Source organism: Perognathus longimembris, chromosome 17 (assembly GCF_023159225.1).
Source record: "Perognathus longimembris pacificus isolate PPM17 chromosome 17, ASM2315922v1, whole genome shotgun sequence".
NCBI lineage: Eukaryota > Metazoa > Chordata > Mammalia > Rodentia > Heteromyidae > Perognathus > Perognathus longimembris.
The window spans coordinates 27113787-27132353 of NC_063177.1; the positions used below are offsets into that span (position 1 = coordinate 27113787).

The 18567-nt window shown below is 40.5% G+C and overlaps 1 protein-coding gene across 1 annotated transcript; it reads left to right on the forward strand.

The window, feature by feature from the left end:
• Nucleotides 1-226: 226 nt before the first annotated feature.
• Nucleotides 227-15374, forward strand: Rnft1 (ring finger protein, transmembrane 1). Its single transcript, XM_048367367.1, has 9 exons — nucleotides 227-355; nucleotides 1731-2188; nucleotides 2382-2458; nucleotides 5631-5731; nucleotides 6658-6811; nucleotides 7560-7718; nucleotides 9149-9214; nucleotides 13950-14051; nucleotides 15149-15374. Exons 2-9 carry the CDS (start codon nucleotides 1786-1788, stop codon nucleotides 15281-15283), a joined length of 1197 nt encoding a protein of 398 aa, XP_048223324.1. The 5' UTR covers nucleotides 227-355; nucleotides 1731-1785; the 3' UTR covers nucleotides 15284-15374.
• Nucleotides 15375-18567: the final 3193 nt, after the last annotated feature.

Consider the following 18567-nt stretch of genomic DNA (forward strand, 5'->3'; position numbering starts at 1 on the left):
AGGCAGGTTCCCGGGCCCTACACACTTTTTAACCTCCAAACGTCCGGCATCTCGGAGGCTAGTGGAAGATGACAAGGATGCGCGTGACGTGACAACGACGCACTGCTCTGTGGACACGTCCGCGACCATCCCCTGGCGCGCGCCTCACTGACAACTGCGGAAGCGGCGCGGCTGGGGGCGGGGCCGGGGCGCGCTCGCACGTCGGGGAGCGCGCGCGCCTCCGTCGGGCCCGGCAGAGGTGTCTGCGGGGGTGGGGGGGAGAGGGTGTCTGAGTGGCGCGACTCTACCTGAGAGGCTCGGCGCGGAGTGTGCGGCCGTGCCCGCGGAGGCCTCTTTCCGCCGGGGGTCATGAGAGGTCAGGACTGCGGGGAGCAGGCGGAGGGGGGGGGCGCGGTGGAAGGGCTGGTGGGGGGTGGGAGGGAAGGAGGGGCTGGAGGGGCGGACGTGGGTGGGGATTCCGGGAAAGTTCCTGGTGTTCGCTTCTTTCCTCTTTTCTCCCCCTTGTCTTCGGGGTGGTCTGGCGGAGATCCCGAGGGCTCGGCGCTGATATTTACAGCGGAGGCCACTGTTCCGCCCCAGGTCCTGGGAGGGATCCGAGGAAGCAAAGGGCACCGAGGCTCCGGAGCTTGGGCCCGGGCCCGAGCCCGCAGCGGCAGTGCTGAGCCGCCGCGGCGCCCCGAAGTGGGCGCGAGACCCCACGAGGCGCTTCCTCCTGCATGCACGGAGCAGGCCCCGCCGTCGGGGCAGCCCTGCGCCTCGTCCTGGCTCCTTGGGGGGGACCCGTCCCGGGTGACGTCTTAACTGACAGAACCTTGACCCCCGCACCCCCCCCCCCCCCCGGTGGCACTGGCAGTAACTCCTTTCTCAAGACTAGAGCGTCACCTAGCAATTACAGGGTGACGCCCCCGAAGTACGCCTGGGAATACTTTTGAGAAAAGTAATATTCCTGGTAGCACTATTCATTACTGAAAAGTTTACTGGCTTTGGGGAAGCTATTCTACAATAAAATGAAATGTGTAGGTCACTTGAGACTTTCTTGTTATCTTCGTTGATACTCAACGCATTGAAATTTAGTTTTAAAAATAACTTTTTCTTCTTAGTATATAGTAGCATTAAAATGCTTGTTCATTATTTTTGTGCCAGTACTACTAGGGCTTGAACTCAAGACCTTGAGGTATCAAGCCCTCAGTATTTTAAATTCACAGGTGGCACTGTATTACTTGAGCCAGGCCTCCAGTCAGCTGTTTCTGCTTGTTAATTGGAGAGGGAGTCTTGAGGACTTTTCTTGACTGCTATCCTCAGATCTCAAGTCTTCTGAGTAGCTACTAGCACCAAGCTTGCATTTCTGTTTTTTAAATAAACTTGAAACTTCTTTGTTGTAGAATATATCTGAGATCACACTGCTCCATTTGGGGACAGGGTAAGTGTCCCAGAGTATTTAGCGTGAGCGCTAGTACTCTATTAACATTTGTTGGGCATCGGGTACATTATTACTGGATACCTTCTGGCAGTAGAGAAAGGAGGGCAACTGAAGCTCAAAATTTTTAGGCTACAGACATTCCTTAAAAAACAATAGCAGCAAAAACACTGTATAGGGAAGCAGGGTTTTGGTATTAAAGGAGGAAAAAATCTACCAGTAAAGGATAACCTAGTTAATAAAGGACACCTAGTGAGCATCCTACTGTATGTATTTAACTTCACTTACACTATTTTCTGTTTATTTTTTTAAGGTGACAGAGCCCTGAAACAAAGAAATCTGGATGAGAGAAGAAGTATCGAAGGGCCATGCAAGCCAACTGTAACCAGCTGTACAGTCCTCCTGGAAATGCAAGTGAAGGTGCCTCAGCCTCCCAGTGTCTCCATCCCTCAAGGTTAACAGGAGAAGGTTCCTGTCTTCATTCTGGAGATATTCATATCCAGATCAACTCCATACCTAAAGAATATGCTGAGAATTCAGGCTCCAGGAACGTGAGGTCAGATGTCCATAGCTGTCCCCATGGATGTGTACATAGTCATTACCGGAGTCACTCCCACAGTGATGGAAGGCAGCCTGATGATCCTGCTGTGGAGTCTGGAGAGCATGGAAGCAGCTCCTTCTCAGAGTTTCGCTCTCTCTTCAAGTGGTTGCAAAAAAGTCTTCCTTATATTTTGATTCTAGGTGTCAAACTTGTTATGCAACATATAACAGGTAGGACCTATAAAACATTGACTGCTAAATTCAGGAAAAATTTTTTTCTATATTGGTAATCTACATTAACCTATGCTTTTCAGTTACTTATTTTCTGTTAGCTTTTAAAATTGAATGTTTACTTTAATTCATGTTATTATAGCTTATATATTTGATTTTTCATTTAAATTAATTGGAACTTATTTTCTAACAGGAATTTCTCTTGGAATTGGGCTGCTAACAACTTTTATATATGCAAACAAAAGCATTGTAAATCAGGTTTTTCTAAGAGTAAGTATAACAAGCAACTAAAATATTAACTATTTCTTTAGAATTAGAGAAATAATTTTGAAATAGAAATAACTTCTGAGAGAAACAGGAAGTAATAAGAATATATCATAATATCCTTGACATACTTAATTTTATCTAAATGACCTGTAATAAATTACTTGTCTTAATACTGAATTGTCTCACCTTATTTTCTTTGTATGTTTTACTAATAAAGAAAAACTAGAGAGGGGCTGGGGATATGGCCTAGTGGCTAGAGTGCTTGCCTCGTATACATGAGGCCCTAGGTTCGATTCCCCAGCACCACATATACAGAAAATGGCCAGAAGTGGCGCTGTGGCTCAAGTGGCAGAGTACTAGCCTTGAGCAAGAAGAAGCCAGGGACAGTGCTCAGGCCTTGAGTCCAAGCCCCAGGACTGGCCAAAAAAAAAAAAAAAAAGAAAAACTAGAGAGATGAAAGCTTAGACCATGCTATTTGAAATGGTTGGCAAGGGCTTTTATGCTTTGTGATTTGAACATACTAAATAATCATTATAAACTTCAGTACATATAAGATATCAAATAACTGAATAAAATGTAACATTGAATAAGAGAACTGGGTATTGAGATTTTTTTGTTGTTTCTTTGCCAGTCCTGGGGCTTGAACTCAGGGCCTGAGCACTGTCCCTGGCTTCCTTTTGCTCAAGGCTAGCACTCTACCACTTGAGCCACAGCGCCACTTCTAGCTTCTGTTTATGTGGTGCTGAGGAATTGAACCCAGGGCTTCACGCATGTTAGGCAAGCACCCTAACACTAAGCCATATTCCCAGCCCTTGAAATGTTTCATGTCTCAGAGAAAATTAAGTTTTTCTTGAAAGAGACTTTGTTATATAAGAAAATAGAAATTGGAAGAGTCTATAAAATTTCACCTATTTAAGATTTTTTTTTTTTTTGCTGGTCCTGTGCTTGAACTCAGGGCCTGGATGCTGTCCCTAAGCCTCTTTGTACTCAAGGCTAGCACTCTACCACGTGAGCCACAGCACCACTTCCAGCTTTTTCTATTTATGTGCTACTGAGGAATCTAACCCAGGGCTTCATGCATGCTAGGCAAGCACTCTACCACTAAGCCACATTCCACTAAGCCCAGCCCTATTTAAGGGCTTTTAAAAGGGAAGGACTGTATCTGCGTAAAAGTAAAACCTTCTAAACAACAATATATTTAATTCATGGTTGAAAGTTAATTCAGGTTCAATATCTTTTTTATATGAAATTCTTGGAGCCAAGTGTTTCAGATTTTTTTCAGATTTTTGAATATTTGCATATACATGAGATATTTTGACGACAGGTTCCAATTCTAAACAAAATTCACCTCTAACGTATATAGCCTTTATACATGTAACCAAGAAGTAATTTTATACAGTATTTTAAAAAATACACCTGTGATTGGAGTGTGACAATATTCAGGTGTGGAATTTCCATTTGGGGTTTAATGTTAGTGCTAAAAACTTTTGGGTTTGGGGTTGTTTGGGATTTCTGATTTTTGGATTAGGATGCTCTACCTATAAAAGTTTCAGTAAAACTAGTCATTAAAGTTTGAATTAAAAAAATTATAAATATTAAGCCAGTACTTGTGTCTCATACTTGTAATGCTACCTACTCAAGAGATAGAGATCTGGAGGATCATTGTTCAGAGCCAGCTAAGTCATTTTTCAAATCTATAAGATTATAAAGGTGTTTGATTTTTTTTTCTGGTCCTGGGGCTTGAACTCAGAGTTTATTTTGCTCAAAGATAGCACTCAACTACTTGAGTCACAGCTCTACTCCTTAATATTGCAGGTTTGTTTTTTGTTTTTTATGTTGATGGTGGGGCTTGAACTCTGGGCCTGGGCACTATGCCACCACTTTCAAGACTATAAAAGTAATCAGCAAAAACCCAAGTTAAGGCTGGGAATATGGCCTAGTGGCAAGAGTGCTTGCCTCAAAACACATGAAGCACTAGGTTTGATTCCTCAGCACCACATATATAGAAAATGGCCAGAAGTGGTGCTGTGGCTCAAGTTGGCAGAGTGCTAGCCTTGAGCAAAAAGAAGCCAGGGACAGTGAGTGCTCAGGCCCTGAGTTCCAGCCCCAGGACTGGCCAAAAAAAAAAAAAGCTAGTGGTGTTCCCCAAATGGTAGACTGTAGCTGAGTGAGGCCCTAATTCCAAGTGCCAGTATTGGCAAACATAAATAAATAAAAGTAAATATTTAAACTCTGATTTACTTAATTTTTGAAATTCTGTTTTGTAGAGGAGACACACACACACACACACACACACACACACACACACACACAGGCGCAGAAGTTTCCTGTTTGTTTTGAACAGGTCCTGTATATCAGTGTGTAGAGAACTGAGCTTCTTTGAAATAGCTAATTTTTTCATTTAATTAAAAAATGTATTTTAAATATTTGGCTTTTTTTTTTTTTTTTTTTGGCCAGTCCTGGGTCTTGGACTCAGGGCCTGAGCACCGTCCCTGGCTTCTTCCCGCTCAAGGCTAGCACTCCGCCACTTGAGCCACAGCGCGGCTTCTGGCCGTTTTCCGTATATGTGGTGCTGGGGAATCGAACCTAGGGCCTCGTGTATCCGAGGCAGGCACTCTTGCCACTAGGCTATATCCCCAGCCCAAATATTTGGCTTTTGAGTACAAAGAGGCTCAGGGATATCACCAAGACCCTGAATTCAAGCCCTAGGACTGGACAAAAAATTTTGGCAAAAGAGTTCTATTTTGTTCATTATAAAGATATAGAGAAAACTATTTGTGATACAATTTAAAGATATTTTAGCTGGGTGCCAGTGGTTTAAGCCTGTAATCCTAGCTACTCAGGAGGCTCAGATCTGAGGATCATGGTTCAAAGCCAGCAAGAGAGTCTGTGACCCTTATCTCCAATAAACTAAAAAAACAAAAAGCCAGAAGTGGAGCTGTGGCTCAAGTGGTAGAGAACCAGCCTTGCACAAAGAAGCACATGGACAGTGCCCAGGCCCTGAGTTCAAGCCCCAGGACCAGCAAAACTACAAAACAAAAAAAATACTCTACGTTTTTATTAAAATTACTTGAGAAAATATTTTAAGTTAGTGAGTCATTGATTAAGACCTTAATGATATTTGAAATTCTGGCATAATTCAGCGTAACAACTTATGAAATTCCTTATTTTTCAGGAAAGATCCTCAAAGATCCAATGTGCTTGGCTACTGGTATTCTTAGCAGGATCTTCTGTCCTTTTATATTACACCTTTAATTCTCAGTCACTATATTACAGGTAATCAGAGGCCCTACTAAACATATTAAATATAATCATATATTCCATAGCACTTTGAATGTTTTACCTGTTCATAATGCTTACAATGTACTTCAGCTTAATTTATTTCTGTATGGAGCTGGGATGTGAATTTAGGGCTTGCTGCTCGTTAGGCAGGCAGTCAACCACTTGAGCCAGGCTTTCAGCTATATAGCTCAGTTTTATATGTCTTTTCATGATTGCAGACTTTATGTGACTGACTTGTATTCCAAAGACTTTGGCACATAGCATGTGCTTTAATATAGTTTTATTGTTGTTAGGTTTTTTGATGATAGAGAGTTTGAAATCATGGCCTTACACTTGCTAGGCATGTGCTCTAGTACTTGAGCCAGGCCTCCAGCCCAGTATTTTTTTTGGTCAGTGGTAGGGCCTGGCACTGTCACTGAGCTCTTTTTGCTCAAGTCTAGTGCTCTACCATCAAGCCACAGGATTATTCTAATATCTATCTATCTACCTACCTACCTACCTACTTTTTTGCCAGCCGTGGGACTTGAACTCAGGGCCTGAGCACTGTCCCTGGCTTCTTTTTGCTCAAGGCTAGCACTCTGTCACTTGAGCCACAGTGCCCCTTCTGGCTTTTTCTATATATGTGGTGCTGAGGAATTGAACCCAGGGCTTCATGTATTCTAGGCAAGCACTCTCCCACTAGGCCACATTCCCAGCCCCAATTTTACAATTCTTAAACAAAAAAAGTTAACTGTGATAATCCAGGAAGATTTTTTCTTTATTCAATGAAAGTAAGATTTGAAATGCTGACATTTAGAAAGGCTTTTTAAGCAAAATGATATCTTCTGTTCTATTTATTTGAATTCGATTTCTATTATATACCAAAATATTTGGAGCAAATTTTAATGTTCTGATAAAGTTTGATGTTTTTCTCTTGGTAGCTTAATTTTCTTAAATCCTACATTGGACCACTTGAGCTGCTGGGAAGTACTTTGGATTGTTGGAATTACAGACTTTATTCTGAAGTTCCTCTTCATGGGCTTAAAATGCCTTATTTTATTGGTGCCTTCCTTCATCATGCCCTTTAAATCAAAGGTGAGAAACTAACAGGGTTTTTTATTTAATCTAAAATTTATTATTTTTTTCTTATTTATTCTCAAAGTGAAGTACAGAGAGGTTACAGGTTACGTTAGGCCTTGGGTACATTTCTTGTACTGTTTGTTACCTTCTCCCTCATTCTCCCCTCCTCCTTCCCCCTAACGTTTTTTTTTAAATTGGAATGTTATTGGTAAATCATATTAATGTTATTCAGTCTTGGTTTAAATGTCTCTTGTAATTTTTCAGTTTGCTAAATAACTTAATTTTTCTGAATAATTATTTTCATAGTGATGTACAGATGGGTTACAGTTTCATATGTAAGGCAGTGGGTACATTTCTTGTACAATTTGTTACCTCTTCCCTCATTTCCCTCCTTCCCCCCTTCCCTTTCCCCTCTCCCTGCATGAGTTGTTCAGTTGGTTTATACCAAATGGTTTTGTAAGTATTAATAAATTAATTTTGGCTACCATCATTATCTCAGCCTAGCAACCAGTTGCTACTGGGTAAAAACAGAATTGTTTGCTTTAGAATAATTGAAAAATCAGTCACCATACCATACTTTTGTTCCCTTTCAGGGCATTACCCACTGATAATTGTCTCTGTGATGTTATTCATTGGCTTCTCATACTTGATAAAAAAAAAAAAACCTTTAGCATAAATTTTTACAGTTAGCAAAAAATACGAGTTTGTTGTTTTGGGGGTTTTTTTTGGCGTTGCTATGTTTGTTTTCCTTCTGTCTTTTTAGGGTTACTGGTATATGCTTCTAGAAGAATTATGTCAGTACTACCGAACTTTTGTTCCCATACCAGTTTGGTTTCGTTATCTGATAAGCTATGGGGAGTTTGGTAACGTAACTAGATGGAGCCTTGGAATGTTGCTGGCTTTACTCTACCTCATACTAAAAGTAAGTGACATTATAAATCTTAGTCCATGGCATAATGATTCACAACAGTGATTACTGAGTTTGTATTTGTATACTAAAATGACTGTCCTTAAGTAATGCTGGATTCTTTTTGCTTGTTTTTGTTGCCAGTCCTGGGGCTTAGACTCAGGGCCTGAGCACTGTCCCTGGCTTCTTTTTGCTCAAGGCTAGCACTCTACCACTTGAGCCACAGTGCCCTTTCTGGCTTTTTCTATATATATGTGGTGCTAAGGAATCGAACCCAGGGCTTCATGAATATGAGGCGAGCACTATACCACTGGGCCATATTCCCAGCCTCTGCTGGATTCTTAATAATGAAGAGCTGGGTATGATGGCATGCACCTGGAATCCCAGCTACTTAGCAGACTGGAGCAAGCCTATGGGACACAACAAAACCATATCTTGAAATAAATTTTTTTTTTTTTTTGGCCAGTCCTGGGGCTTGGACTCAGGGCCTGAGCACTGTCCCTGGCTTCTTTTTGCTCAAGGCTAGCACTCTGCCACTTGAGCCACAGCGCCACTTCTGGCCATTTTCTGTATATGTGGTGCTGGGGAATCGAACCCAGGGCCTCATGTATATGAGGCAGGCACTCTTGCCACTAGGCCATATCCCCAGCCCCCTTGAAATAAATTTTTTAAAAAAGAGCAAGGAGGGTCGGGCAGGAGAGAGGAAGAAAGAAACATGAACTTCCTCTGGATAAGAAAGAAGACAGTATTTTCCAGTTGTTTGCTTATTGTTTTGAGATGGGTTCTTGCTGTGTTGCCCAGGCTTCCAAATAGTTAAGACTGCAAGCATTTGCCACCACTCCAGGCTATAGCTTTCAGTTTTTATTGAGGACAGGGGGAGGAGTAGACCATCACACAGCAGATGTAAGATAGATAAGTGGACTACAACACCGGTCCGCAGCAGTACCATTTGTAACATATAATTATGAAAAAAATTAACTCTAGGTATTTAATATACTTCCCTCTTGGTTAAGAGCTGGCTCAAATCTATAAAGCAACTATTCACTAACTGGACTTGAGATATACTGTGAAATAATTAGCTTGGCTATACAGTGAACATGAGAATTAGAGATTAAATAAGAATTATGTTGAGATTTCAGGTTTGTTTGTGCTGGTACTTGGGCCTCACAAAACAGGGCCTCATGTTCTTGCTTAGCGTTTTTTTGCTCACAGCTGGCACTATACCACTTGAGTTGTGCCTTCACTTCTGGCTTTTTGTTGCTTGGTGATAACAGTCTCATGAATTTGTCTGCCAGGGCTGACTTCGTGCCACAACGTTCCTATTTCAGCCTCTTGAATAGCTATGATCATAGGCATGAGACAACAGTGCCAGCAGAGATTTCAGTTTTGATTTTTTGGTTTAGCACCTAGGGCTCTTTGAACTAATTATTTATTTCCTTTTTCAGCTCTTGGGCTTTTTTGGACATTTGAGAACTTTCACACAGGTTTTGCGAATATTTTTTACACGACCAGTAAGTACTTCTTAACCAATTGAGAAATAATATACTTTTTTCTTTCTTCTTTATAAAAAAAATTAAGAGGCTTTACATGTATGGATTTAAGGAGATATTTTTCTTATTTTTCTAGTATGTTAGCATTTGTGGCTTTAGTAATCCAGGAGTTTACTAAAAAACTAGTACTCTAGTTTCTTATATTATACAATTGCCTACTAATTATTGCAATGCTTATGTATTTGAATATCCCTTTCAAATCCTTCGATGTTTTTAAGTTTATAAATTTGTCTTAAAAATAAATAAAAATCATGTCCTGACTTTTGTCTTCTTCCCCCGCCCACTCTCTGTTCCACAAATGATAGGTTAATGTATTTCCATTAATGCCAGACTAGGCTGTTATGAAAATGTTTCTATCTTGAGAAAAGCTCACTACTGAAAATCATGTCACTTGCAATTCTTTCTCTTTTTAGTGCCGTCCTGGGGCTTGAAGTTAGGGCCTAGGTGCTGTCCCTGAAGTTTTTTTGCTCAAGGTTAGCATTCCACGGTCCCACGGCCCCACTTCCTGCTTTTTTGGTAGTTTAGTGAAGAATCTCACAGACTTTCCTACCCAGGTTGGCTTCAAACCATGATCCTCAGATCTCAGGTTCCTGAGTAGCTAGGATTACAGGTGTGAGCCACCGTGCCCAGCTCCTTGCAGTTTTCTTTTTTTTTTTTTTTTCAAATTTTTATTATCAAACTGATGTACAGAGAGGTTACAGTTTCATACGTTAGGCATTGGATACATTTCTTGTACTGTTTGTTACCTTGTCCCTCAAACCCCCCTCTCTCCTCCCCCTTTCCCTTTCCCCCCTGAGGTGTTTAGTTCACTTACACCAAACAGTTTTGCAAGTATTGCTTTTGTAGTTGTTCCTTGCAGTTTTCTTATTGAAGGAAATTTTCCTCCTATCCAAGTCTGTATGAACAATTATAAATGCATACAGTCTATCAATGTCACAAGTTGCAGAGAAACTATCCCCTAAAGAAAGCTAATTTAGGGCTGGGAAGGTGGCTTAGGCTTAGTGGTAGAATGCTTGCCTAGCATGCATGAAGTCCTGGGTTCGATTCCTCAGCACTACATAAACAGAAAAAGGCATAAGTGGGGCTGTGGCACAAGAGGTAGAGTGCTAGCCCTGAGCAAAAAAAAAAAAAAAAAAAACAAGCCATGGACAGTGCTTAGGCCCTGAGTCCCAAGCCCGCCCCAGGACTGGCAAAAAAAAAAAAAAAAAAAAAAAAAAAGCTGATTTACTATTTGGTAACTTCAAAGGTTTCTAGTACAGTGGTGTGGTCACAAGATTGAAGGGCTTGCTTTACAGATCTGTAGTCTATTTGGCCCTTAAACAGTTAATCAGTCCAGTCTACTAACAAGAATACCAATTTAATAGCATGTTATTAAAAGTGAAAGGAGCCAATACAGTAGCTAGCCTATATTTCTAGCTACTTGGGAGATGGAGAGATAGGAGATCAAAGCTCAAGGCCAGCTAAGCATAAGAGTTCTAGAGACTCCATCTCAGCCAATCTCTGGATGGGTGGCATAAGCCTGTTATCCCAGCTGTGGAGGGTGGGAGATAATGGCTGGGCACAGTGCCACGTGCTCGTCATCTCCAGCAACACAATGGCAGCATAAGTAGGAGGAATGCAGCCCATACTAGTTCAAACATAAAGCAAGGTCCTACCTTGAAAATAACCAAGACAAAAAGGGGCTGAAGGCATGGCTGGGGCGGTAGAGTGTTTTGCATATGTGAGGCCCAAATTCAATCCCTAGTATCCCCCCAAAAGCAAAAAAGGATTATCTGCAAAGTGGTTCAGAGTAACTGGCCAGGATAATTTTTCTGTGAGATAGTCAACAGTATAGGAATAATTTTTTTTGCCAGTCCTGGGGCTTGAACTCAAGGCCTGAGCACTGTCCCTGGCTTCTTTATGCTCAAGGCTAGCACTCTACCACTTGAGCCACAGTGCCACTTCTGGCCTTTTCTATATATGTGGTGCAGAGGAATCGAACCTAGGGCTTCATGTATACAAGTCAAGTACTCTACCACTAGGCCATATTCACAGCCCCAGAAATGTTTTGTAATATCCTACACAGAGTACTTTATAGAACATATAATACAATTCAAATAGTGTTTTTTTTTTTTTTTGCCAGACCTGGTGCTTGGACTCAGGGCCTGAGCACTGTCCCTGGCTTCTTTTTGCTCAAGGCTAGCACTCTGCCACTTGAGCCACAGCACCCACTTCTGACTTTTTCTGTGTATGTGGTGCTGAGGAATTGAACCCAGGGCTTCATGTATGCCAGGCAAGCACTCTACCACTAAGCCACATTCCCAGCCCACAATTCAAATAGTTTTGTTCAAATAAATTCAACTGATGATTGTATGAGCTCATATCAGGCATTGTTCTGTGATCTGCTAAGATTTGTGCTGAAATGCCCTACGGACTAGATGTATAGTTCAGTGGTAGAGTGCCTAGCATGAGGCATAGTTCGATCCCCAGTACTGAAGGAAAAAGAAATAAACAAAAATGCTTTTGCATATCAATGACACTTTGATTTATGACATTTCCCTGACATATTCTCATCACATGTATATGTGTTCTCTAAGTTTACTAATGAAATGGCAGTCAGACCATCAAAGGAAAATCTCCAAAATGCCAGACAAAATAAAGCCTGTCAACATAAATATTTGCAATATACTCCGCTCAATGAAACTAAATGGAAATTTGCACCAAGGTCATCTAACATATTTGTTTCTGAAGTTCTTAATATCATTCTCAAAGTCTTAATTTTTAGAATTTCTGTTCTTTTAGTTTATCTATGTTAGTCCTACCTAAATATTTTGTACCAGAACAAGTCCGGGTTTACCTCTATCCCATGACTATACTTGGGTCTTAGCCACCTTTCCCCCATCATTTCTGATCTCATTTGTAACATCTTGATTGTTGCAATTTCACTGAGGTTTAACTGTCACATGTAGTTAATGATTATGCTCTGCTGAATTCAGAGAAGAGATACTGTTTTTAGGACTTGAAAATAAACCTAAAGAACTGCATTACTGTTTAGTTTGGGCAGTATTCTATCTCAATGACATTTTGCAATTCGTGTTTTTTGGGTTTTTTGTTTGTTTCGGATTTTTTTTTTTTTTAGTCAGTTTGATTGTGTAACTGGCTAGCCTCAGAACTTAAAGGTGTGAAACACCACTATGTTCAGCTGAGTTCCTTTGTGAAGTTGTTTCTCGCATAGAACTACTCTTCTGTGATTAGTAGTAAAAAAAATTTTTTTAGATTTAGTGGCAGGAGTGTTCAATGGTCTCCATACCTTCATAATGAACCTTGGACACCATTAAATCAGGGTCATATTTCATCCAGTATCTGATGTTTGGAACTATTAAGCAATCCAGTTGAAGACACAAACTGTCTGTATGTGTGTGTGTGCATGCATTGTAGTGGGGCTTGAACTCAGGGCCTCATGCTCTTAGCTTTTTTTGCCCAAAGCTGGTACTCCACTTCTGGCTTTCTGTTCATAATTGGAGGTAGGAGTCTGGGATTTGTCTGCCCAAGCTGGCTTTGATCACAGTCCTCAGATGTCAACCTCCTGAGTAGCTAGGCATGAACCACTAATACTAGTCTTTTTTTTGCCAGTCCTGGGCCTTGGACTCAGGGCCTGAGCACTGTCCCTGGCTTCTTTTTGCTCAAGGCTAGCACTCTGCCACTTGAGCCACAGCGCCACTCCTGGCCATTTTCTATATATGTGTGGTGCTGGGGAATTAAACCCAGGACTTCATGTACGGGAGGGAAGGACTGTTGCCATCAGGCCATATTCCCAGCCCTAGTCTTTTTTTTTTTTTTTTTTTCAGGGAGGTGGGCAGTGCTGGAATTGACTAAGACACTTGCTAGGCAAGCTACCACTTGACCTATGACCCAAATCTTTTTTTTTTTGCCAGTCCTGGGGCTTGAACTCAGGGCCTGAGCACTGTCCCTAGGTTCCTTTTGCTCAAGGCTAGCACTCTGCTACTAAGCCACATTCCCAGCCCACCCTTTTGTTTTTGAGGCAGGGTCTTGTTATGTATCCCCAGGTTGACCTTAAATTCATGTTCCTCCTAAACCAGGATTATAGTTGTATGCCACCTTGTCTAGCCAGAAAACTCTTTTTAAAAAACGCTCTCCACATGTATTACATTTCACCATCCACTTTACAAACCACTGCCACAGGAAGGTGAATTTAACTTGAAAATCCTAGATAATACTTGTATTTCAAATTGCTTAGTCTCTGAAGCCAGCTGTGTTGAAGGGGAAGCACCGTCATCCATTGTGAATCCAGTGGATCTGGCAGTCTTCCATGATCTTAGGGATCTGATATGTTCAGCCGTGCAATGTTTGTATTCTATGGGAAAGTCTTGAAATAACTAATTGCAATGAGATTTGACAAGTTCAGCATCACCTATTTTTTTTTTTTTTTTTTTTTTTTTTTGGCCAGTCCTGGGCCTTGGACTCAGGGCCTGAGCACTGTCCCTGGCTTCTTCCAGCTCAAGGCTAGCACTCTGCCACTTGAGCCACAGCGCCGCTTCTGGCCGTTTTCTGTATATGTGGTGCTGGGGAATCGAACCTAGGGCCTCGTGTATCCGAGGCAGGCACTCTTGCCACTAGGCTATATCCCCAGCCCAGCATCACCTATTTTTGAGAAACAAGACAGAATTTTATAGCTGAATAGAATTTGTCTTCATAGAGTTATGGAGTTCCTGCCAGCAAGAGACAGTGTTCAGATGTGGAAGATATTTGTTCAATATGTCAAGCTGAATTTCAGAAGCCACTTCTTCTCATCTGTCAGGTAATATTTTTAAGCAAAATGAATACAGCTCTTGTGGTTTGTGAAAGTCACATTTATGTTTGGTAAAGAAAAAAAGGCCAGGAGTGGGAATGTGGCTTAGTGGTAGAGTGCTTGCCTACCATGCATGAAGGCCTGGGTTCAATTCCTCAGTACCACATAAACAGAAAAGGCCAGAAGTGGCGCTGTGGTTCAAGAGGTAGAGAGCTAGCCTTGAGCAAAAAGAAGCCAGTGCTCAGGCCCTGAGTCTCAAGCCCCAAGACTGTCAAGGAAAAAAAAAAAAAAGCCAAACAAAACCCTACAATAGGGCTGGGGATATGGCCTAGTGGCAAGAGTGCCTGCCTCATATACATGAGACCCTGGGTTCGATTCCCCAGCACCACATATACAGAAAATGGCCAGAAGTGGTGCTGTGGCTCAAGTGGCAGAGTGCTAGCCTTGAGCAAAAAGAAGTCAGGGACAGTGCTCAGGCCCTGAGTCCAAGCCCAGGACTGGCCAAAAAAACCCCCCCAAAAACCCTACAATATTGACTGGAAGGTAGCATTCCAAGTAAAAACCAGTAATGTATTAATGATGGGAGCCTGGTAAGATTGGCTAAATTACTTCCCCTTAGGTTGTGATAAAAATTTTTTTTAAATACAGAGTATATGGAAGGGAAAAATAATTCAACTAGCAGACTGGATACCAAACTGATGGGAAAAACAAGACATTTTATAATTGAATAATAAATCTTGTAGAACAGTACCAGCATTTATTATTGCAATGTGTAAGGCATTCTTCTCTATGCTTAATTCAGACTTTATCAGTCTCTTAAAGACAGCTTATATTTTGTTAGCAATGGTTACAAGGATAGAATTTAAATACTGGTGGCTCTACCACTCAAGTCACTGTCTTAAATGTAATTTTTTCTCTATTTTCTAATTTGTAAAAATTGAGGACTAGTGAAAACCCTATTCAAGGGGTTGGGCTGGGGATGTGGCTCAAGTGGTAGAATACTAGCAGGTTAAGAAGCCCTACAGGTTTTTCCTTTTTTTAAATTATTACTTTAAAAAATTCCCAGTAAAATTCAAGTCCAAAATCTAGCTTTTTTATCCTTACAGCATATATTCTGTGAAGAATGTATTACCTTATGGTTCAACAGAGAGAAAACATGTCCACTATGCAGAACTGTGATTTCAGATCAAATAAATAAATGGAAAGATGGAGCCACTTCATCTCATCTTCAAGTATATTAACTTGTATAAACTATTAAAGGCCACAAAATGCTAGTATTGTTTGGTTACAGTGACTATTGATAAAGGCATTTGAGTGTGTGTTTTAGGGCTGGAAAAAAAAGGCTTCCCAACAGTTTTAGAATATTGTGTAGTCCAACTTCTCAAAATTTTTTATTAAAGGACTTTTAAAAAGTATACATTCAACCTAATGGATATGTATTATTCTATCCTGTTTGACGGTTCTTTGCAGTATTAAACTGTACATGTCATTTCTTGGTATTACCAAACAATAAAGAGGAACTAGAATTAGTTTAAAGAAGTTCAGGTATTCATTCCTGACATTGTTTTGGAATATATTCATATTTTAAGATACTATTTGAAAGAATTTTTCTCAAGCATATTTTATAATTTCCAGTCTAAAAATGCTTAAACTTTTTCATAAAATCTGTATTTTTAAAAGTTTTGAATTCTCTATTTTACCTGTAATAATCACATGCTATAAGATTTACTGCGGATATATTTTAATATTGTATCATTCTTTATGATTAGTAGAAATAAATGATTTAAATTCAGTTTGTTTGTGGACCTTCTACATGCTTCTTGCCATTACCTTTTGTTTGAAGTTTTTTTGGTTTTTTTTGTACAGTCATGGACTATCTTGGGGAACCACTAAATTTACAGGTCTGATGTATGCCAAGTACTTGCTCAGCATAAACCAGAACCTAGATTCAATCCCAGCACCACAAAAACAACAAATTTTACAAACAACTGGCTTTCCTGATTTGAATAGTGCAACAAACAACATCAACCCCCTCAAAATCTTAGAAAAAAACCACTAGCTGGGAATGTGGCTTAGTGATAGAGTGCTTGCCTAGCATGCATAAAGTCCTGGGTTAGATTCCTCAGCACCACATAAACAGAAAAAGCCAGAAGTGGTGCTGTGGCTCAAGTGGTAGGGTGCTAGCCTTGAGCACAAGAAGTTCAGGGACAGTGCCCAGGCCCTGAATTCAAGCCCCAGGACTAGCCACAAAACAAAACAAACAAAAACTACCATGTAGTCATCTAAAGAAAGATTTTAGAATTCTGTGCTTGAGTCACCATTGAGATATTAAAGCTTGCACTCAAGACCTAGGAGTTAATAGCTCAGTGATAGATGCTTCCTTAACATGCAAGAGGCTCTGGGTTTGATCTCCAGCAAGGGGGTGAGTAGCAAGGAACTTTCACTTAGGAGCAGCCAGAAGCATTGGATAGGGTGATTTGTTTGCCTTTAGGTAATTTTTGTTGGGTATTAGAAAAGAGAATGAAGCGCTTGCTCTTTTCTTTATATACTCTAAAGAATATGAAATCTACAACCGAAGTCTTTAGCCTCTGTGGGGCTGCTACTGGTTATACCTGATTTTAGATTTTAAGGCGTATCATCTATAAGTCACAGGCGAGAGGGACAGTAGTACATAGCAGCTAGCTTTGAGTGGTGGAAAAATGCAAAGGGAACCTAAAATGTGGGGTAAGATTGTAACACAAATCACCTTCAAATGAGGATAACTACCAATAATGATTAAGCCACACCATCTCAGGAACAAGACTGCTCCCTTCTAGTGACAATACAGCTAACTTCTTTGGAACCCAGGAGAACTAAAACAGATACAATGGAGCAACCTCTTGAACTGTACATACCTTTGTTCCCTACCTCTACTTCCTCTACTTAAATATGAATGCTCATGACAGTATCCCAAAGCTGGCTGAAGATGATCTGAAGCAGTCTTCTGATGGCATTGTGCCATGTAAAAAATTCTTTCTCTGCTGAATTTCTAATAGACTTTCCTGTTACTTAAAGCACTTTTATAGCTTGTCCAATTCTTTTTCCAGATGCAAAGACAGGTTGATTATCTGTGCTGGCTTTATGGTAACAGTACAAATATGTTGGAAGAGGCAGGAAACAAATTTGCAGCATTAATGAGCTAAATCAACATGGATTAATAAAGGTAGTGATTAGTTAACTACAGGTGAAATCATTTTCATGCCTGAATAACAACCCAAAGTGACAAAAAGAACATTAAGAAACCTGTAATGTTTTTGCTGCCATTAAATACTGCTGGGTTATAAATAAAACTATTTCTGTTCAATCAGTCACAATGTGTTAAATAAACTCTCACGTACTTTGAGATTCCCTGCAAATATTTAAACAAGTTTATTTGGCTTTAAATCATCTTCCTGCCTGGATTTGTGGTGAAGCGTAGTTGTGTTATTTAGGTATATAGCAAGAAATGGGTGAGAAATGCTATTGGGATTCAAATTTGCTGTGAAAATCAACTATTTCCTGTATAGAACACAAGACTAGCATTCAGTCGTGTCACAGTAACTGTTCACCAAACCTATTTACTTAGTGCCTATTCAGACAGCTTTGTTTCTTAATAGGATTAATTAATAGATGAAGTCCCTGGTGGACATTGGTGATGTTTTGGGGGAAAGGTAGTTAACTGAAAACTGGACAAAAACAATAGAAGGGCCATGTCATACATTAATAGTGAACCAGAAGCATTTCTCTACGACATCTACCTTCAACCCTTTAATTTCAAAGAAAGGAACATAACTATAAAACTCCAATTATTCTGTTAATTCAGATAAACCATTATAGTACTATCACTAGAAGATGCTACCAGGGGTTAGAAATACAGCTCAGTGCTAGAGCTCTTGCCTACCACATCTCAGACCTGAGTTCAATCCTCAGTGTGCTCTCTGCCTCCCTAAAAAGAAAAATGTTACCATATTTATGCTTGGGAATGTTTGTATACCTTGGCCGCCATACTGTAAATGTTTCCCCAAATAAGTAGTTTGTACAAAATGCCCATCTTATTCTAGATAATGGCATTAATGTGTGCATTATATTGTACATACACACCAAATTATCAAGAGTAAGTATAGCTGAAAACATTGTTGACTCTTATCACAAAAAACTATTTGTAAGGTTTTTATCTGAAGCTAGCTAACTTCCACATAATTTACTGCAAGAGCTTTTTAAAAAAGCTCAAGTCAGGGGCTGGGAATATGGCCTAGTGGCAAGAGTGCTTGCCTCATATACATGAAGGCCCTGGGTTCGATTCCCCAGCACCACTTATATAGAAAATGGCCAGAAGTGGTGCTGTGGCTCAAGTGGCAGAGTGCTAGCCTTGAGCAAACAAGCCAGGGACAGTGCTCAGGCCCTGAGTCCAAGCCCAGGACTGGCAAAAAAAAAAAAAAAAAAAAAAAAAAAGCTCAAGTCTACTATTTAAGTTGAAAATCAAAGATGTGTAACATCTTCTATATAA

What these genes read in the sequence shown, in the direction of transcription:
- Rnft1 (XM_048367367.1), top strand. Translation starts at nt 1,786, where the DNA reads ATGCAAGCCAACTGTAACCAGCTGTACAGTCCTCCTGGAAATGCAAGT. An exon ending in TACTCTACCTCATACTAAAA is followed by an intron (nt 7,719 to 9,148) that starts GTAAGTGACATT and finishes TTCCTTTTTCAG; the next exon opens with CTCTTGGGCTTTTTTGGACA. An exon ending in CACTTCTTCTCATCTGTCAG is followed by an intron (nt 14,052 to 15,148) that starts GTAATATTTTTA and finishes TTATCCTTACAG; the next exon opens with CATATATTCTGTGAAGAATG.